The sequence below is a fragment of the Vulpes vulpes genome, chromosome 13, assembly GCF_048418805.1.
Source record: "Vulpes vulpes isolate BD-2025 chromosome 13, VulVul3, whole genome shotgun sequence".
In the NCBI taxonomy this organism is placed as follows: domain Eukaryota; kingdom Metazoa; phylum Chordata; class Mammalia; order Carnivora; family Canidae; genus Vulpes; species Vulpes vulpes.
The window spans coordinates 31,983,434-32,006,813 of NC_132792.1; the positions used below are offsets into that span (position 1 = coordinate 31,983,434).

The window sequence follows — 23,380 nt, forward strand, 5'->3', positions numbered from 1 at the left end:
CCAGCCAGCCTGCATCATATTGATGGCTTCCACAATTATGTATACAAACCAAGCCATGCCAGTGAGTTCCAGATTAGCATATCCAATAGCTGACTCATCACTTCCATTTAGATATTTGATAGAAAATTCACGGGGAAACCTGGGTGGCTCAGCAGTTGAGCATCTGCCTTTGGCTCAGGGTGTGACCCTGGGTCTGGATATCAAGTCCCACACCGAGCTCCCTGTGAGGAGCCTGCTTCTCCCTCTGCCTGTATCTCTGCCTCTCTCTCTTTCTGTCTCTCATGAATAAATAAAATCTTAAAAAATTTTTTTTTAAAGATATCTGATAGAAAATTCAAACTTAGTATGTACAAAACCTAATGCTTGAATGTCCTTCCCTCCCCTTGCAAAAAAAAAAAAAAAAAAAAATCTGTCACAATTTCCTGATGTTATTTAATGGCAAGTTCTTCCTTCCACTTCCTTAGACAAAAATCTTTGCAGTAATCCTTCACTACATCTCTTACTTTCACAACCCACTTCTGAACCATCAGAAAATTCTGTTGGGTGTATTTCAAAGTATACCCAAAATCCAACTACCTCTCTTCAGCCCCACTACTACCAACTTCTATAACCATTATCTCCCATTGTGTACTAGATTAGCCTCCTCACTGTTCTTCCTGCACCCCATCTTTGTTCCTTTCAGTTCTGTTTTCAATATAACATCAAGAGTGGTCCTTAAAAGATAAATTAGACCAAATCATTTATTACTCTTCCAATGGCTTCTCTGGTCACTTAAAGTGAAAACCAAAGTTCTTGCAACAGCTTACTAATCCCTGAATGATATGGCTTCTTGTTACCTCTTTGACCTCAAGAAATTTGTCTTTTTTTTTTTTTTTTTTAACTGTTGTAGACTCTGGCATACAGAGTACTGCATGGAACATAAACTAACGGAATGAATTGACTGATTAATTAAAATAACAAGTCTAGCTATTTCCACACTTCTTTATGCAATGGAGCCTCCTTCCTAACAAAACCTCCAAATATAAAACTGGTTAAGAACAAAGTTTGGTTGAAACAAAGTAGAAGATCCAATTGCTCATCTGGGCCTTATATCCTCTTCAGCAACAGCACAGATATCTGGTGCTTCATTGAGCATAGTTTTAAAAATATTGAATTATTCTATTTTCTTCCATTTAGAGAGGAAATTGAAGCCCAGAAAATTAAATAACTTTCCAAAGATTACAATGGGGTCACTGGCAGAGCCTAGAAGAGCACCCATATCTTCAATCCATTGCTCTTTCTAATAAGCCACACTGTCTATTAAAAAAAAAAGTATTATTAATAAACCTATCAACCACACCAGTTCCTCAATGGCTTATAAATTTCTTTTTTCTTATTTTTTTCATTTCAAACATCATGTATTTAACTTTCCCAAACATATCCAAATGAATATAATTGAGATAATACTTATCCGTTTCTTGGTAAAAGAAAATATAGTTTAAACCTTAAATTTCTAGTTAAAATGTTAGTATTAACCAATAAGCAAATGCCCTCTTTATTAACACTGCTTCAAAAAATTAATGCCTTCCTACATAGGATTAATTCTAATTTTCCTTTTTCATCTGCTAATCTTTACATGGCGTTTATAAGTGAATATTAATCATTTTATTTGGGTCTTTATTCTTACAAATATTTTCAAATTCATATTTATAAACTTTTTAACAACTAGAAGCTATTAAAAATTAGAATAAAATAATGTGATTCCCTAAGTATGTTTTCACAATAAGATAATAATTAATTTTAATCTGCTCTGAAAACTATAATTCATAGAACTAAATAGTTTCTTATACTTTTTTCTGAACAGATATAAAGTTTTCAATAGCTAATGCAGTCAAGTCTATTACTAAGAAATAATATGTAAATTCAAACATCATGTCCAGTGACATTATATACTTCCAATTAACTACTTAATATCATTAAAATGATATGAAGTAATGAATGTGATGTGAAATGCCTTTCATCCTGGGGAAATTCACCTTTAAATTTAAAATTTAAATATAATCTTAACTTCATATAAAGTCTACCAAAGGGGATTCTCAGGGGTAGGAGATGGGAATAGGCATTAGGTTGCATAACATATTATCCTTTTTCTCTATAGCTCTCAAGGTAGCCTAATAATAAAAAAGAACCTGAACTAGTCCTTCTAATTTTCTAACATTAGAAGTGTTTAATTAATAGAACCTTTTCCATAAAATGTGGTTTATATAAAATAGACTTATCTTTCAGATGGGAGCTGGATTAAAATAAAGCGATTTGCAACTTATTAGCATACCTGAAATATAATAAATCTTGACAGAAGACACCATACAAAAATGTTAAGTGCATGCAGTGGGGATAGGCAACAGAGAAGCAGAAGAAGAGAGAGGGAGAATATAGGGGGGAAAATAGCAGGAGGCAGAGAGGTGGAAAAAGAGCAGAAAGAGAAAGGGTCTGGGAGGGGCATGTGAAAACTGTAATGACTGAGCCAATTCAGAAACAGAGTAATAAAAGAGTAAAGTTTAGTAACAAGAATTTTTTCAAAATATAGCTAAGTATAAGTGGATTACAGAAATCATTCCAGTTGACTCAAAATAAATTAAGTCAAGATGGGTCTGCATTTGATTCTGTGTATTTGCTCACTGTTTCATTTGGATAATTTTGTCAAAGCTTTTCAATTACGAGATAGAAATATCAATGTTTGAATATACCTGCCTAACCTATAACTCAAAATCAACATTGTCTTGTTTGAAAGATGCTATTTAAACACTTTTTTTACCAGAGATAAATGTAATCCAATATGGCAGTTTGGCAATATCAGCATTACAAATGCATCCATTTGAGGTGGGTTTTTTTTTATTTGAATTTTTAATAAATAGGCAGAGAAGGGGAAATTTTCATTTGGCATACAAAAAACACATTTATTATTTTACATAATATTTATAAACTAATATTTGAATCTGAAGCCTTAATTCATTTCTGTTGTTTACCTTGGAGTAAAGGGAAAGCTTTATTTTGAAAACTGAATTTTGTGTAAATGACTATTTCATAAAATAATGAAATCTTTTTTAGTAAAATAGTATTGTATGTGACAGAAAATAAAGATTAATCAACTAGGAGACTGCTCGTTACACTTTGATATCAATATTTAAAAAATGTTTTATACCTATTGGATATAAAAATCACTTAAGTAGCCTGTCTAAAGGTTTCTCAACAAATAAAATATTGTTCTATTGTTCTAACAATATTAAAATATTGTTCTACTGTTCTATTCAGTGACAGTTTCATATTACCATTAGCCTTGGAAATTCCTAAATACCTGCTATAGTGTTCAATGCTCATTACCAACATGCAAAACATGCTGGGAAGAAATACATATATATGAAGAAGTCTGCAGAGAAGACTTCTAGAAAATTTTCCCTCAGTTTCAAAAGGGCATATGAGTAAAGGACACATAGAATTGTAATATCCCTCTTATAAAAATAAGGGGACAATTCTGAGAAAAAAAAAAAAAAAACCTTACTGGATGTAGCTATGTATCATCTATAATTACACTCATTCCTCAAGCTGTCCCAAGTGCTACATGCTCACTGCTTGTAGCTGAGTCCTTCACCCAAGAAGTACACATACCCTGGCCAAGACCTGCCTTACCCTCCCCAGGCAGTAGCCATATCCAGCCCTCCTGACCTCTTTCCTAATTAGGTCATCTCCAGCTTCAAATTCCTGTGGATTTAGTTGAAGCACCTGTTCACAATTTAATTTCTCCTTTTCCAAGTCTTTCTGTCTTTATTGCCTTAGAGATGTTGTTTCCAAATTATCCAGTTGTTACAGTAGTAATTGCAGCAGTCCCCAAATAGACAAACTTGGTATTTGGAAGAACTAATGTTCCTTGGCTTGTGGGTTAAAAAATATCAAATGGGAAAAGTCACGTGGAAGCTCCTGATAATTCCCTCCCCAACCAGCAAAGATTATATCAAAAACAAAGCATGCAAACATGATAGTTCACATTATCTCCTCTTTTTAACTCATCAGAGTGGCACCTAAAAAACAAGTATCAACACATCCTGGAAAATGACAGTGGAATAAACTCAACAAAATAGCCCCAGTCGAAGTTGCTATGACAAAATGGTATCCTTCCTAGAGACAACTAATACAGACTCAAATATAAGAAATGAAGCCACTGAACTGGCAAATGTGTTTTTTTCCCTTTCCTATCAAGAAAGACTGGAAACATTCACATATGCTCAGGATGGGCAAGAATACATATTAACTAGTCTTCCCCAGGGTTATGTTAACTCTACTGCCTTCTATCATAATATAGCTCTCAAAGACAAAGGCCATAGGGACACTCCACAGAACATCACATTGACTCACTCACTGTATCAGCGAGAAAGAAGTAGCTATTATACTGGAGACCTTATTTATGTACATCTCCAAAGAGTGTAAGATAATTTTATAAAGATTCAGGAGCCCATAATATCAGAGAACTATTTAGGGACCCAATGGTCATGGGCATGGTAGATCATCTCCCCAAAGCAAAAGAAAAATTATTATATCTTGCACCTACCACTAATGAGAAAAATACACAATGCCTGGTAGACAGCCTCTGGATTCTGAAGGCAACATAATCCACACTGGTGAATACTGCTTTAATTCATTTACCAATAATTATAGAAGGTTTCTGGCTTCAACTGGAACCCAGAGCAAGAAGCAGCTCTAGATTAAGTTCAAGCTATAGTGCGAGCCCTGACACTTGAGTCATATGATACAACAGAAGGTGTGCTATTAGAAGCATCAATGGTGGGAAAAGATGCCATGTGAAACTTAGGGCAAGCTTCAATAGGGGAATCAAGATGTACATCCCTAGGTTTGTGGATCAAGACCATGTAGCCTGCAGTGGAAAATTATATACTACTTAAAAAACTGCCCCTGGTATGCTCCTGGCCTTGGTAGGGACAAAGATTTGATCAAGTGTCCAAACAATCAGAAGCACCCGATATAAGCTAGGGTCTCCTGGGCTCAACAAATCAAAAGGCTGGACATGTCAAACAACAATCCATTATGAGACAGAAGAGATGCATCCATGTGTGAGCTTAAGAAAGGCCAGGAGATATAAGTAAACTGCGTCTGCAGGTAGCCCAGACTTACACACCAACTACTATTGTTATATCAGCATCTCTTTCTCAGTTTACGTCTATGGCCATATATGGGGGCCATTATGGCTGTGAAAAAAGGAGACGAAATTCATGTCTGATTCATTGATAGGTCAGTTATATTTATATATATATATTTATTTATTTATTTATATTTATATTTATATTTGTATTTATTTATATATTTATATTTATTTATATATTTTATTTATATTTTTAATTATATAAATAAATATTTTTGCTCCCCAAAGCAAAAGAAAAATTTACTTTTGCCAAACTAGACTGCTGCTGTCCTACTCAGAGATGGTCTTGAAGACAACAGTGAGGAAAATCCTCTTAATAGGGTTTTAGATGGTATATCTGGTCATCCCCTTTGTGTAGAAAAAGAAGTGCTATGGGTAAGAATATATATGGACACAAAGACTTGGGCCCTAGGAAGAAAAAAAGTGAAAGATTGAGGAAAATGTATCTAGAGAAGAGGCTTAAGAATAAACTCATGGGAATGAGAAAAAACAAAAAATCCCTACATATCACACATTATAGCCCCTATGGTAGCTAGACTCCAAGGATGGTCCTTCAGTGAACTGTATCTCATAATGTTCATGCCCTTTTATAGGCTCCTTCCATATCATATAACTTGTTTACTGTAACTTGTTTATAACCAAGAATATGGTGGGAATGATGCTGCATGACTTCAAAGCTAGGTCAAAATAAATACTATTTGGTTAAGTCTATCTCTGTGAGCCCTGGGCCATCCCGTAGAAAAAGTCCTACTAACTAGAAACAGCTATGTTGAAGAGCCCAAATGTAGGTGCACTGATTCAGAATCCCAACCCCATGGTTGGAGTAATCTTCCAACCATGCCTGCCAAGGTGCCAGATATAAAAGCAAAGACACCTTGAACCCTCCAGAATAGCCCATTCTACCAATTAAATTTCACCAATTGAACTCAATAACACCAAATGAAGAAGAAAAATTACCCAACTGAATCCTGTCTGAATTCCACACTCACAAAATCATGACAAAGGAAGAGTCTCTGGGTTAGTGGCATGAAATATCAACTAACTAGTTCTCTTCAAAAAACCAAGTGCAAGCCTGGACAAAATTATCAAAAACAACAATCGCATAGCTATGGAAATCTAAGACACATAAAAAATTGAGAAAAACCTCTAGATATTCAGATAATAACAATAGACATTTGTTATCTGCTTACCTGGGATTGCTCCTATAACCCTCTTCTGGCACAGTACATACAAAAGCCAGGGTCTATAGAAAGGATCGATAGTTTTATCAGTGTGGTGCTGTCTGGGAAAAACAACAGCTTTGCTATCAGACCTCTGCTACTTGATTTGGGGTGAGACTGAAAACCCATGGGAGTAATAACCCATAGAAGAGACAAAGTCAAGAGGAAACAAACAGAGAAACAGAAAATCAGCAGTTTTACTAGTCTAAGACTGTAGTTCCACAGAAGGTAAAGGCAGACCAACCAGAAATGTTACAGGAGACACTGGAAATGAGAGACCACAGAAAGAAGCTAGATAAACTCTCCACACTTTTCAGAATGACTAGGAAACCATACCATGTTCAGGGAGATGCCAAAAGAGCGTGGTAGTAAGTGAAACCTAAGAGTGCCTTGAGAACTGGCTGAACTTTGTTTTTGTTTGTTTGTTTGTTTTGATATCAGTCTGGGTTTGTCTTTATGAACACTTACAGAATGCTGGTCGTTTGTTCGTGTTTAAAAAAATTTTTTGAGTAGTTTTAGCTTTATAGAAAAATTGAGCTCAAAGCAGAGAATTCCCATATATCCCCACTCTCATCCCTCAATTCCCTCTATTATTAACAATTGCAATTGTGCAAGATGTGTGATATATTTGTTACAACTGATGACCTGACATTGTCACATCATTACTGACAAATTCTATAGCTTATATTAGGATTCATTCTTCTGTTGTATATGCTATAGGTTTTGATAAACGTATAATGACTTGTATCCACCATTGCAGTATCTTACAGAATAATTTTACTGCCCTAAAACATCTCCTTTGCTTTGCCTATTCATCCCTTCCTTCCTCCTTCTGCTCAGACCCCTAATGACCACTAACCTTTTTCCTGTCTCCATACTTTTGCCCTTTCCAGAATATTATACAGTTGGAGTCATGCAGCATGTAGGAGAATTGGCTGAACTTTGAATGTGTCCCCACACCATACACAGATTGATTGGTAGAGGATAGAAGCCTTACAATCTCAAAATACTTAAGCATGACTTCTGCCTAAATCTTTGGCTAACAGTTTGGCTCTGCAGACATGGGAGCGAATTATAGGAAGGTGGATACACAGACACACATATGTACACACATACACACATATTTGAGTAAAACAAACAGCAGAGAGATCAGTGGACATAATCCACAATGGGAACAGATAAAGAAAGAAAAGAAAAGAAGAAGAAAAGAAAAAAGAAAGAAAAAAAAGAAAAGAAAAGAAAAGAAAAGAAAAGAAAAGAAAGAAAAAGAAAAGAGAAAAGAAAAAACAGGACAAGATAATCAGTCGTCAGGAAAATGAGTAAGAAAACAGAGCTATTACAGCACATCATCAAAAATGTCCAGTTTTCAACCAAAAATTATGAGACATGCAAAGAAAGAGGAAAATGTGACCCATAACCAGGAAAAAAGGTAAAGAAACTAACACTGAATGAACCCAGATGTTCACTTAAAAATGTATTTAAAAAAAAAAAAACATGTCAAAGAATCACAGGAAAATATGATGACAATGACTCAATAAATAGGGACTCCCAATAGAGAAATAAAACTATAAAAGAAAAGAAATGACAATTCTAGAGTTGAAAAATGCAATAGCCAAAATGAATATTCATAACACATGACTTCAACTGCATATCTGAGATGGCAGATGAAACAATCAGTGTACTCTACCAGAGAGCAAAAACAGAACTTATCCACTCTGAAAGATAGAGAGAAAATATACATGGAAAAAAGATAAAAAGAACCTCATGGACATGTAGGAAAACATCAAGAATATGAACATACACATAATGGGATTCTTGCAAGAAAAAAAAGCAACAGAAAAACTGGTTGAAGAAATAAATAATGACTGAAAACTTCCAAAATTTAAGGAAAAACATTAATCTATAGATCCACAAAGCTTCATGACCTCTAAGTAGGATATACACAAAAGGCTTAAACCTAGAAACATGACAGTCAAACTGCTGAAATCCAAAGACAAAGAGAATATACCAAAAACAGCAACACACAAGACCCTTTATCTCCAGAATAAAAAATAGAATGACATATACAAAGTGCTGCAAGAAAAGGGAAAGACTGTCAACCAAAAATTCTATATCTAAAGAAATTATCCTTCAAAAATAAAGGTGAACTAAAAAACATTTCCCAGATTAAAAAAGCAAAACAAAACCCGAGATGTATGGTATGCCTTTTACAACACAGGGTCAGAGTATCTAGCTTAGTACTTAGAACTGGCTCCCTAAATTTGCAGAATCGAATGAATAAAAAGTTATAACTAATTGTCACTTATTATTTCTTTGGTAAAATGCATCTTAAGTTCAAAATTAGAAATAGGTACTTCCAGCTTCCTCAGTAAAATTTGGAAATCTGCCCCCTTCTGCCATTTCCAGAATAGGACACGAGACTCAAATTCTAAGTTAATTAAATCCTAAGTATCTTCAATTACAACAAAGTACAGGTTAACAGTGCCATGGGAAATGCATTTTTTCTTTAAAAATTTCCAACATGTACAGGGCAGGATGTGCTGAAATAAAATGGCTTATAGAATCATCTGTAAGAATAACATTTAGAGCTCAATCTGCTGACACACACACACCCACATTTCTGAATATGTGAACTGTTTTCTAAAATATAGTCATGACTAAAATGCATTTGGTTTGAAGAGACTGGAAAGTATTCCATTCATATCCACTTATTCTTAACCCAGAATTTTAACATGTTTTATTCTCTCTTATTACTTTTATTCAAAGTACATCCTTACTTTGACGTACTTCATCTTACATATAGTCTAAATTGTTCTTATTTTAAATTGTTATCATCATAGTCATCATTAAAGTTCATGATCCTCATAGATCCTACTATTTTATTCAACAGTCCATTAAAAATTTATTATAATTATGTATTTCAAGATTTAGACAAATTATCAGGAGCACCTTATAGTTCTAAGAAGTTAAACCTTTACCTGTATTTCAGTAGGTCCTCTTAAAAAAATTAACATTAGTCTTGTACTGTAGGAGTCCATATCTGAGCTTTAGTATATATCAGGCTTACTTAATTTGCTCCTGAAAAGAGTTCTTAACCAAGCTAAGCCCTACAAAAAGAGGCAGATACACAGTTCCAGGGATAATGGGGTTATGTATGGCAATAATTTGAATTCTGCTTTGAAGAATACCCCAAATATTTCCTGAAAAAGCTCTTCTCATGGATACATCCTAGAAAGGAAAATAGATCTAGCTTCTAGCATGAATTAACAAAAACAAAAGCCCAACTCATGTATAATCTTCTTGGATGACCTAGCTAGCATAAATGGAATCAAATTTACAGCATAAGTTCTTATTCTTGTTCCACAAAAAAGCAATTCTAGGGTCATACAAATACTTTCCTATTTCACATTTTAGTACTATTACTGACATTTAATATATTTTAGTTGAATGAAATAAAAAATGAATGAGTAAATGAATGAATTTATTGAATACTGCTTGAAATACTGAATTACTCTTAGACCCAACTTTTCTGCTATTTCAATGCTTTTTTAACTCAAATATAATTGGCTTGTGCAGCATTTATTTATTTTTAAAGATTATTTATTTATTTATTTATTTATTTATTTTATGATAGAGAGAGAGACAGAGATAGGCAGAGACACAGGAGGAGGAAGAAGCAGGCTCCATGCCGGGAGCCCGATGCGGGACTTGATCCCAGGACTCCAGGATCACGCCCTGGGCCAAAAGCAGGCGCTAAACCGCTGAGCCACCCAGGGATCCCCAGCTTGTGCAGCATTTATAACACCATTTGGGAATTTGCTCTGTTATACTTCTTATCAATTAATATGTGTTTCATAAACCTTCATATTTTTCTATCTACTGAGTAAATTTCATTTTCAATGTTTAAGCTGTAGTAAATATCAATATCTAAACATCATCTATTGAATTTTAAACCAACTTAACAGAGACTTCTATATTCCAAACTAACTTCAAAAATTAGTCTTTAACTTTGCTTTTAATTTTTCATTCAACTAGCTAAGCACCATCTCAAATATCCCACAAACTGAAATTTGTAAGATATGATATGTTGGGTACTATATTTTCCATTAAAAATAATCCTTTTTCTTTAGGCAAATGCTTAACATAGTGTTTCATCTATAATTAAAAAGTATTTTTGCAAAGAGAAAGAATGGCCATCTTAAAGATTTTTTTTTTTAATTTATTGATTCATGAGAGACACAGAGGGAGAGAGAGGCAGAGACACAGGCAGAGGGAGAAGCAGGCTCCATGCAGGGAGCCTGACATGGGACTTGATCCCGGGTCTCCAGGATCAGGCCCTGGGCTGAAGGCGGCACTAAACCACTGAGCCACCTAGGCTGCCCCAAGAATGGCCATCTTAAACAGTCATTGTGCTACAATTTATCAGAAAACAAAGAATTCTTTATTTCCATTTGTAAATTTATCTTCTGGTTATGCACTTTACAAGTTAACTCTCAGTTAAACTTCTTAATCTGTTTATATTTATGTTATATAATTTCAAGTCTGAGATCAGCTTCATAATATATATTTGCAATTTGGTTTCTCATCGGATAAGAAGTATCTTATTTAAAAAAAATTGATGAAATAATTTCATAATGCTGTCTAAGAGAGCAAGAGTGATTAATTATTCCCATGTAACTTTGATGCAGTTGAGTTCTTTTTCATCCCATAGTAAAGCCTTAAGACTCATGTTACAATTGGAATAATTATTTGCCATAAAATTATTTTATAAACAGATGGAATGAATACACCAGAAAGTAATCAGTCGTCAACTTTTAAAAATTTTACTTGCGGAAGTCTTAGTAATAAAAAAGATAAACAAAAAAATTTTAAATATTCCCATTATGATAACTTAATTTTAAAAGTTTTTTAGTCCACTTGGCTCAGAATTCCTTACATGTTTAATTGGTCTCAAATATCATAAATCAATATTTCCTTCAGATTCCTAAAGAATATTGGCTATCACTTCAGTAGTCTATTTTCCTTATAAACACACACAGTGAATCAATTACTTAAACATTTTAAGAAACTTGGGATTATACAATCAGATAAATTTCACTATTGATACTGACACCCAAATTCAGACATATATAAAGCTGATATCTTCAGCATTTGTATTTAATACTTTGAGATTCGTGCTTCTATTTGGACATTTGCAGTCCATCGCTCCTTTTTCCTGTCATGGATCTGTTCTCCAAATTGCTCCACCTGCACACCTCTATTCACTCCTTCCCAAAAATAAGTTAAAGGATGTGCTACTTTCCAGAGTCTAATAATCGAATCAAACATTTCACAATTTATAACTCAGGACACTGTCACACAGATGTATGCTCACATTTACCAGCTCAGTTCCTCAAGATTTTACAGAAAAACAAAAGAGACCTGGAACAACCAAGTTAGAACTTGGAAGACAAGGGAAACTAAAACTCTTCACAATGATCTCACTTGCTTAAAAATAAAAACAGAATCCTTTGTGAATTGAGCAAATGATTGACAACATAACTATGTAATTAGTGTCACAAAACATAGAAATCACACAAAATTAGTGGAGATAACCAATGCCTCTCTTTCTGAAGTCCTACAGTATCTATAATACAACAGGCTTATATTGCTAGTTATTTTAGACTCTCAATTTATTAAGGGTAGAAAATATGTCCTATTCATCTCTATATTTTATATTAGAGCCAATCCAACATCTTGCAAATAATAGACACTAAGAAGTATTTGGCCAAAAAAGGAATAAATAGGTGTCTAGTATTTAGTAACACATTGCATTTACATTTCAAAACTATATCTCAACAAGTTAAAAAGTATATTCTTCTTAGGCTAAAAATATAAGCCTAGTTCAACATGTGGCAGATTGTGGAAGAGGTGAAACCAACATAAATAACCATAATCCTCATAACCATGACTAAAACTCTTGAAAGCTGTCTCAGAGAAGTCATAGCTATTGTTGACTATCAAAAAACATTAAATAAGTAATCTAAAAGTGTCTTTAATATCTACTATTTGACAAATTACCAGACAACGAACATATTCTTATATTTATAGATAAGGAAACAGACATTGTTAAATACCTAGGAGAAGATCATGTAGTTAATGAATTTCACAGCCAGGATTTGAGCTCTTCTTTGACTGTAAAACCCATGCTCTTTCCATAAAACCCTATTACTGTTTCATAGTAATGGCCCAGTCACTCATAGATTGTAATTATCAGCATCATTTAATAGAACATAGTGAATGAAGAAATGACATCACCTACAAATTTGGGTGAAATTCTGCTTATTTAAAATTAGACCTATCCAAAGAGACAAACGACAAATGAATAAGGAAAGAGCCAAAGCACCAGAGCACCAATAAAAGTTAGGTTAAAAATAAATAAATAAAAAGGCTAACCAATAGGATAGTGAAGAAAAAAAAGCTATACACTTGCTGTGGATTATAGAATTTTATTATTTAAAAATCAGGAAGTTCCTGCTATGTAGCTGAAGCTATAAATATGATATAGAAGGGCCTGCAAAGAATCCTTCTGCACTAATAATGCTGACTAGTGCTATCTATCTATGCAATGCTGGTTAACACTTTACATTACTTGATACAAATTTGCTTTGTGCATTTTTGAAAGGCTGTGCACAAGAATGAAAAGAGACAAAAATGTACAGACAATGAGTAAGATGTCTCAGCTTTAAAACACCTTCTTTGAGATCATTTAGCCTAGGGATAATAAAGCAAAGAGATAACTATCTTTTAAAAGTTAGTCAAAAGGATGCATCCACATATAAGCACACAGGAAAAAAACTGCTGCTGATAAAACTTCTTTAAATATTAGGAGGAATTTTCAAACATTAGTTAAGTTTATTTTTTACAACTTTAAGTGGAAAAACTGAAGGCATTACTTTAGCAGAGAATAGCAGAATTAATGAACAGAATCTAAACTAATTCACTAAAGATAAACCAATCTATCTTTTTCTTAACTTTTAGTATTATGATATACTCAGACAAATGGAAAACAATCAAACTATAGGTTATTAACTATATTTAAGGAAATATTACAGCTTCTGGGAAATAAACTTTCTTTATGTCCTATGATAAAATTAAGATCTGCAGTTTCTCCTTCTATACCTTTCTATTTCAATAAACACAATTTTCTTATTGTTTATAATCTCAGTGCAACTTGTATGAAATGAGGCTCTAATTTGGTTTCTTTTTTTTTCACTAAATATACATTTTCCCCAAGCCCATTTGTTGAATAATTGATCTCTTCCCTTTTGCTTTGTGGTGTTTTCTATGTTCTTATCATTTATTTGTTTTATTTATTTATTTTTTATAGTTTTCTTTTTTTAAGATTTTGTTTATTTATTTATGAGAGACACAGAGACACAGGCAGAGGGAGAAGCAGGCTCCATGCAGGAAGCCCGATGTGGGACTCCATCCCACGTCTTCAGGATCAGGCCCTGGGCTGAGCCACCCGGGCTGCCCCATTTATTTGTTTTAATATGCCATTTGGAATAGGGGTTATTTTGAATAAGGGACAACTGAGAAGAAGTAAACACAAGAAAAGCTGCCTGCCCTCCCCTCTATTTGCCTAAAAGCAGGACATAAATTTGTAAAGGTATCCCCCACTTGCCCTCTATAAGGAAGGACAGAAGTTAATTACTTCTTAGCAGGCAAGACATGGCTCCAGAGAAGTCTACGTAACAAACTTTACTAGCTAGCTCTTCTTTCCCGTTGGTTCCCTCATACACTTAACCTTTCCATGATTTGCTACCCCAGAAACTCAAAGTTCGGGCAGCCCAGGTGACTCAGCGGTTTAGCGCTGCCTTTGGCACAGGGCATGATCCTCGGGACTCCGGATCGAACTCGAGTTCCACGTCGAGTCCCCCGTCGGGCTCCCTACCTGGAGCCTGCTTTTCTCTCTGCCTGTGTCTCTGCACCTCCCTCTCTCTCCTTGTCTCTCATGAATAAATAAATAAAATTTTTTAAAAAAGAAAGAAACTCAAAGTTCCTTTTTTTGTCTATTTCTCTAAAAATCTATTATTCTCTTGTAGAGCACAAATTCTAACTACTCCCTTATGTTTCACAGTAGCTGAAAGCTCCCACATGTATGCAAAATGCAAGTGATGAATAAATTTGTTTTTCTCTTGTTAATCTTTCATCGATCCCCCACCCCAGTGAGCCTAAAAGGCATAGAAGGGGGAAAAAAAGTTAAGTTTTTTTCTCCTGCATACCTTCCAGATTAACTTGTAGAAATAAAAATATAGGCACCAGTGGTACTAAAACTACTAGGGCCTTAACCCCAAGACATTGTTTAGAAAGAACATGAATCTTTACAATATTTAGCCTTCCCAATTGGGAACATGAAATGAATCTACTCACTCAATGATTATCTTTCTTTATGTCACTCAGTAATTTTATAGCTTTCTTCATGTAGGTGCCCCTCATTTCTCATTAGTTATCTTTAAATCAACATTTCTTGTTTATAGCTCAGAATGGGAACCGCCTTTCATTCATTTTTCTATTTTGGTACAGCACAAAATAATTCCATATTAATTTCATATCTAGCTGCCTTCTTGAATTCCTTTATTGATGTCCTGTTGATTCTTATGAAAAAATAAATTATTCACCAAATGGTGTCAGAAAATTGTGTGTGTGGTGGGCAGGGGTGGGTGGTAGAGGGGATTCATGCTAAATTCTCACATATCAGGTGTATTTTGGCATATGCCAAAATAAATTACATAAAGATTAAAAAGTTAAAGGTTAAAATTAAATAATAAAAACATGAGAAAATACACAGCTGAATATGTAACTGACTTGGGGATGAATAAAGAGTATCTATGGATAAAAGAAATGGTTTAAAAAAAAAAACCAAAGATGCAAAGACAGATATATTAAATTCAGTATTTCCAAATGACCAGAGAAAATTAGTAGATAAACATCAGTATGGGAAATACATTTGAAAAAGATGACAGTTAAATGGGTAAAAATCCTAACCACATAAAACGCTCTTATAAATCAATAAGGGAAACACTAATACCCAATAGGAACATGGGCAGAAGAAATAACAGAAATGAACAGATAATTCATAGAAGATGTCAAACACCAATAAAATATAAAACATGCAACTGCACAACCAAATTCAAGTTAAAATAACAAAAAGATAGCATTTTTGTAGCCTATTCAACTGCAAAGATTTGGTATTTAGCACCTGATAACTTAACTTCTGACAGGGGTATGGAGTGTTATAGCCTACGTGGAAAGCAAGCTGGTTTTCTGAACCAAAAGCTTATAAGAATCAAAGCATGGATATATATTAGTGAAATACTCATGGATTAGGCAAAAATTCTTATGTAAAGATAACCATTAATATTGTTTGTGCTAGCAATCGGAAACAACTGCAATGCCCCCAAATGAAGGAACAGTTAGTTTGTGCTACAACCATATGATAGACTACTAAGTGCAGTCATTTCAAAAACATATCTCTAAAGAACATCTTTGTTTGGAAAAAAAGTTAATGATATGATATAAATTGAAAATAATCAGAATACTAATTATGTTTAGCATGATACCAATTTTATAAATATGTGAAATATACACACATAGGAAAAAGGGGAAAAAAACACAAAATGTTAACAAGGGTTATATTTGGGGGAAAAGATTATGGATAGTTTGTATTTCATTCTTTATACTTTGAGGAACCTTTCAGATATTCTATAACAAATACTTTGAAACACACACAAGATGTTATTTTACAACTATACCTAATAGGTATTTTTTAAGATACCATGAAGTGATGCTAGAAAATTTTCAGAAACAACAAAATAGTTTTTGTAAAAAATCAGTAGATTTCTCTTCCTCATGAACAAAAGAAGATAGTTACTTTTTAAAACTTGAACCTTTCTTCACATAACTGGCACCATTAAGAATCTTTTAAAATAAACATAGTAATATCTATTAAATGTTTATCACAAATACAACCTAAAAAGAAAGCCCTTAAGAAATCAACTCCAGGGAAAGTGTGGTGAGAAGACAGCACTTACCTTTTTCACTTACACTCTCACTTTCAATCTCAACGTCATCACAACTTGTGTATTCAGGTGTGGAAGCTAATTCCTCCTCTGAACTGCTCAATGAAACCTGTCGCATTTTACCTCCTTTCTTTGATTTATGAGGCTTTGGTGGTGGAGGTCTCACTGACTCTGACTGGTCTGAACTGAGAGAATCATTCCTTAACATTGTTTCCATCTTTTCCCGTTTGGTTTTCCTCACAGCAGAGCTAGGATCTAAGTGGTGTTGTTTCCTCAATGAGTCAGTACGTCTCATGTCCGGTCTATCAATGGGTATTGGACTTCTCCGGGGGGTGGGAGGACTATGATTTGTGGTCCTTTGTGGATAAGAACTTGGTCCCTGAGCCTCTCGAGTTCTTTCCATTGAGTAGGACCGCTGATTTTCCATGGCAGCTCTACGTTCAGATATAGATCTTTGCCTTGATGGTCGTTCCATCCTCAGCATAGAAATCCTAGAGTCTTCCAGTTCAGCATTTGCCAAAGAAACATCACTATGCCTCCTCTCATGCCTTGCTCTGGACACTTCAGCGTGAATACGCATTTGTTCTTCATAGGGCTGCGGCTTTACTGGATAACGGGCCAAATTCGGATCACTTCGATAGCGCGCCTGGTATTCCTCCTCTCTCCTTTGCCTTTCATATTCATCTCTGCTGTCCACGTCCTCATCATCTACGATGTATTCTTTGGAATGCCTATGACTTCTCCTGTTGGAGTCCCTGTAATTTATGTGGTCAGACTCTTCATAAAACTGAGGTTCACGCTGAGACCTCCTGTCAGCATAATCTGATGGAGATCTAGGCATGGCGTTATCTGAAGTAGCATACTGTGAATATTCTTCTCTTTCTTCTCTTTGGTCGTATCTTCTATTCTGATCTCTGGATATTGATGGACTTCGTGTCCTAAGTAAGCAAGGCAAAAGAATGATGAGAAGAGCAACGTCCAAACAACTCAACGTTTTATTAATTTACTTGTGGGTTGCCAAATTAAATTCAAATAGTTCTTTTGCTTTTTTAAAACATTTCTTTTTAAAGTCATGCCATAACAAAAGTTTTACTAATATTTTATTCAGTTCAAATAGGAAATTTTAAAGGTACTTTTGATATTGTTCTTTAATCTGTGACAGACTACATATGGAATATACTTATGTGCTGAAATAAGAGAGTCAGCATCATACACTGCTGCTGCAAAATGGACTTCACTGTAATTTCTTTGCTTGGCTCAATACACTTTGACAATCTCCCAATTGCTATTCAGAAACTGAAAAGTTCCCCCTGACACTCTATTCCTAATATCTTGATATGAAGTCACTTGAAAACATAGTGAAGCCAAACTGATTTGGCTCACTAGTTGAATACTTTCTGACTAAAATTAAATACTGGCTCTAAAAAATCATTTTTCATAGGGGCCCCTCAGTGGCTCAGTCGGCTAAGCATCTGATGCTTGATTTCTGCTCAGGTCATGATCTAGGGGTTGTGAGATGCAGCCCCACGGCTCCATGCTAGGTGCAGAGTCTGCTTGCTCTACCTCTGCTCCCCTCCTCTCTCTCTCTCTCCCACTCTCTCTCTCTCTCTCAAATAAATAAATGAATAAAATCTTTTTAAAAATTCATTTTTCAATCATCAGCTACCTAGATCACTCCTGGTATTGGTTCATCCAAATTTTCATCTTATCATTGTATCTCCAACTCTTCTTTATTGCTCTAACTTGAGATAAACAATTTAAATAAATACCAACAATAATGACTTATTCATCTTACACACACACAGACACACACATACAAAGTCTTTGTAGAAAACAGAAGAGACTGTTATTTTTATTCTGTCTTCATTGAAATTAAAGCCAGCTCAATACTTCCCTTTGTCTTCATATCTAACCACTCATACTTCCTTCTAGCCTCAGAGGAAGAGACCATATTTTAAGTTCTCAACCTGCCCCTCTAACACTGGAACAACATAGTGAACCTTGTCATCTGCATAATACTCTTCGTCAACAAAATATTCACACTGTCCTCTTCTCTGGTATGAACCCAGATAATGTCAACCACTAGCCATGAAAAGCAGTGACCTGGATTCCTGAGGATGACAGAAGTTCAGAATACTTGTCATGGGGATTTTTGCCAGGACACATGAACAGGAGATAATAAAAAGTGAGGTCAGTTGAAGTTAAAGATGACCAACATTAGCTAGCTCCATTGTGAATTTCTTAGATGTTATGTTTTGGGGGGGCCTAAAAGCATGAGCAGAGAAAGGATAATGTGGAATGACCTAACCCAGCAACGCCATCTTCTCCTCTGCATTCTCTTGTGTTGGGACACCTAGGTGGCTCTGTGGTTGAGCGTCTGCCTTTGGCTCAGGGTGTGATCCTGGGGTCCGAGGATCCAGTCCCACATTGGGCTCCCTGCATGAAGCCTGCTTCTCCCTCTGCCTGTGTCTCTGCCTCTGTGTGTGTGTGTGTGTGTGTGTGTCTCATGAATGAATGAATGAATAAATGAATGAATAAATAAATAAAATAGATTCTCCTGTGTCACCAAATCCCTTTCCTCCATATCTGAAATAAAGCCTGCCAATGTATCAATTAAGATTTGTTAATAAAAACAGAAGTCATTCTAGGTTTTCTAAGTAGAAAGGATTTTAATACAGTAATCAAAAACTACACAACTGAACCAGCAATGAAGGCCAAAGAAGTTAATGCTGCTGTTCTTAGCCTGAAGAACCAAAGACAAGGGTTCTCAAAATGTTCACTAGAGAAGCTGCTATGAATTTCAAGCTTTGGGAATTTGCCTCCAATTATCTCAGCTGCCTATAGCATTGGGGTGGTCAGTTAACAGAAGCTTGCCAGGAGCCACTGAGACTTTCACATCAGCCTGTGGGCCTGCCAACAACTGCTGCTTGACAATAATGGCTTCTGTAACTCTTCCACCTTTCAGTGTCACACAAGTATAGCCAGGTAAACTCTACCCTAGAACCATAAAGGCAAAAGTATTACAAAGTATGAAGAAATAGTCTGTTCTAAATGTTTTATGATTAGGCAAGTGGATGTGTTGGGGGTTTTTACATTTATATCTTATTTTTACATATAAAACATTTAGGAATTAAAAACAAATCTTTTCAGTTATAATTGTTACATAAAACCATAGACTCCTATACTTTAAAATAGACAATCAAAATAGAGCACTCAAAATAAATTTTATAGTATTGACCTACGTAATATCCTATATGTGTATCTGTTTATGCATAATTCATTTTCTTTTCTGTCATTTTTATACATATGACTAAAGAAAAAATACTTTAGCATGGTGGCAATTATCATAAAAAAGAACAGAATCAAGGGATCTGGGTTTCTTAGTCCTACTTTTGTTATTAACCAGTTATTTGACCTATATGGCTGGTTAATCTTTGAGAATCTGTATTTTAAAGTGAAAAACATAGCTTATACACATTAACTTATATATTATTTTAACAAATATGTATTAGGTAAGATCTAAATGCTACATATAATAATATAGATTAGGAATAAAGAAATGTGGGGCACCTGAGTGGCTCAATCAGTTAAGCTATGATCTTATAATAATGATACCATGACTTCATCAAGTTAATACGCCTAAATGAAAGCTTTAAGGATAGCAAAAAATAATACTTCTGGCAAGATATAATAACTGACTGGTGCCAATTTTCAACATAGATCTCATTAACTGTCTACTTATATCTACTGACTATATTTTAAAAACTGAGGTAAAAGAGGATTTCTCTAGGGAACTCTAAAGAATAAACAATTACATCAGTACTTTTTTTTAAACTTTTCTTTTTAAAGATTCTATTTATTTATTTCAGGGAGATAGAGCGCGAGCAGGAGTGGAAGGTAAGAGGCAGAAAGACAGGAGGAAGCAGAGTCCCCAATGAGTAGGGAGCCCAACATGGGGCTCAATCACAGGACCCCAAGATCATGACCTGAGCTGAAGGCAGACATATAACTGACTGAACCACCCAAGTGCCCTACATCAGTTCTTCTAAACTGACCATGTAACCTCCATTAGATGCAGACTTTATGTTAGGAATTTCAAATACATTCTGGTATCTTACTTTTTCCCAACCTAAGTTAATAAATACATTTGTCTCCAAGACTATAGATTATTCATAAACCAAATTTAATATCAAGAAATTGATACTCTCCAAGAGTAAGATTCCAGTGTTTCTCAGATTTATAATGGTATACAAGAAAACAATTTTTTAAAACTTTATTTATTTTTAAAACTTTTTTTTTTTACCTGAGTATAGTTGACACACAATGTTACATTAGTTTCAGGTGTACAACATTAGAGATCCGAATTGTCTATTTGTTACGCTGTACTCACCACAAGTGTAGCTACCATCTGTTATCATAGCCACTATTATAGTATCTTTGACTACATTCCCTATGTTATGATTATTTCTGTGACTTATTCATTCTGTAACTAGAAGCCTGTATCTCCCACTCCTCTTCTTCCATCTTGACCATCCTCTCATTGTTAAAATAAATTCTAATTTCAGGGTGCTACTTTCAGTAATAAAGGTCTTCCTGAAAAAGGTGCATTTGACTAGAGTAATGTAGTTACACGGAGTGTTGCCCATTTCTATAAAATATATAACTTCATTGGAAATGTTTTCGTTATTATCATTAGGTTGCTATTATTTTCTTTCTTTTTTTTTTACTTAAAGCTGTTTTATAAAATATAAAATCTACTAAATTCTTGTACTATATCAAATATTTTTCCAAGATAGTTCATCTCTAGAACCCACCTAAAAGCAGCCAACCAAGCCTTTTTCATGTACCCCTCCTTAGCAAAAGATTTCCTGCTCTCAAACTGAGTAAATTCCATTTCCTCATTGTCCTTGATCTCAGTTGGGAATCAAAAGAAAAACAACCAGATTAAATCAGAATGAATGGATATTGGCTTTATAATATTATCAAAAATACTTATATGCTTTAAGATTTTTAATACAAATTAATCTCTAACATGTGGGACTTAAGGCCATGTAAGAAAGTAAAAAAATTGAGAAAATGTGAAGCAGGAAATTGGATATTTCGAAGGCAATTCAACCTGACAATGGCCTTTCCTCCTCACGGTACCTCTGCCCTAGGTAATCGCGTCCTTTACTATCCAAGAATGTCTACAATACTCTAAAACATTGAGGTTCATGAGGAGCAGCAACCTGGATCTATATAAGCTGGCACGTAGTAGGTACTTGAAAAAGATTTGTCAAATTAAAGAACTGATTCATTCTCCCTTAGATGACTCTACTTTTCAGGATAGGCTGTTCTCTTCTATACTAAAACCCACTGATGGGCTAAAATAGTCTAGCTTTCTCTTTCTCCTATTGCTCCCTTGGCAGTAATAACACCCAGCATAGGTAAAAGGAAGGAACTATTTTATAGTAGTGTATTTTATATGTTCATTGGACTTTTGTTGTTGGGCTACAAAATCCAGCAATTGCTTATGAAATGATTTCTTTGGAAAAATATATTTAGAGTGCCAGTCACTTTACAATTAAACATTTAGAACAAAACCTCTTTGTACATTAAGGATTTCTCACAATATATTTAACATTACACTTGTTATTATAGAACAGAGGTAGGGGTAAGAAAAGAAACACTTCATTTCCTGAGGAATTAACATAAATTTCTGAAAGTAGGGTATAAATAAAGTGAATATAGTAAGCCTTTACGATATAGGAAATATATTTTATTTGTTTGATAAAAAAGAATATTTATCATAGAATTCAGCTCCAAAAGAAAGTCTATTATTAATTAGCATTTAACAAGTCATCTAAGTGTTTTTGAAAAATCATACCTTAGAAATATTGAATTCAATATTAATTCCAACAATCACATTTTCTAGAGATTATGAAATTTGCCTGAAGCATGTGAATCATACTGTAGAATGATTTGTACTGGATTTAAGTAAAAATAGAATAGTGCTCATGACTTCTGAAATTGGAATAACTATTGTCACTGTTACTTAACACAGAATAAAGTTTTAAAAAATATATTTTAAGGTACTATATTAAAGCTATGCTAGGAGCAAGGCAAGATTTTATCCTATGACTACTCTTACCAAACAATGAAGAATCTATCAATTACTCCAAAATATTAAAATATTCTGCCAAATGATTTTGCCAACTAGATCATGAGTTATTTTATATATACTCTCTTTTAAATTAAAACTGCTGTGTTTTTAGAGACTATTTTTTTTCAGAACCTGAAGAAAGCCCATGAAAATTCAAGCAGTTTAATCTCTACCTTTGCTACTGTTCTCTATAAGCAAGTCTTAGCATTTATTATAATCAGGTAGAAAACATTTAATAGGTAAAGAATTTAATGATAAATTGTACAATTCTCTAAGCAATCATAAAGCATTTAACAGTATTTCACCCATATTTTATAATTCAGAAGAATGGAGCAATTCATTTAAGATGCTTTATTTCCTTAATCCTTCAAAGACACTGAGAAATTAAGAGGCAAAATCCAAAATTATGCCCTTCCTTAGAATAAAATATATTCGTGACATTATATAGGTCCTTATTTTTTATTCCTATGCATCAGTCCATCCCTATTTCTGATATAACAATATCAGTATATATTTGTATTCACTTTATATTCACCTAATATTGTTCATTTTACCTCTTTTTACTGAAATCTAGGTTGTTAAGTTATTCTCTCTTTCCCCATATCACAGGGGTCTTATCCAGATCTAGTTTATAAAAAAATCACATATGGAAATATTGAAAATATAAGTTAATAAGTAGCATTTCTGTTCATTGCTTATAATTTTTTGTCATACAGACTATTCAATCTGTTTCAAAATATTCTAGCTGTATACTCCATTATAA

The 23,380-nt window shown here is 34.2% G+C and overlaps 1 protein-coding gene across 49 annotated transcripts in view; it reads right to left on the bottom strand.

Moving 5' to 3' along the window:
- The window catches only part of RIMS2 (regulating synaptic membrane exocytosis 2), a 589,976-nt gene that overhangs the window by 316,998 nt on the left and 249,598 nt on the right, over positions 1–23,380 (bottom strand). For all 49 annotated transcript variants that reach the window (XM_025994824.2, XM_072734082.1, XM_025994821.2 and 46 more), the window contains one exon: positions 16,488–17,413. In XM_025994824.2, coding sequence (XP_025850609.1) covers positions 16,488–17,413 — 926 coding nt within the window. The remainder of the gene's footprint in view (positions 1–16,487; positions 17,414–23,380) is intronic.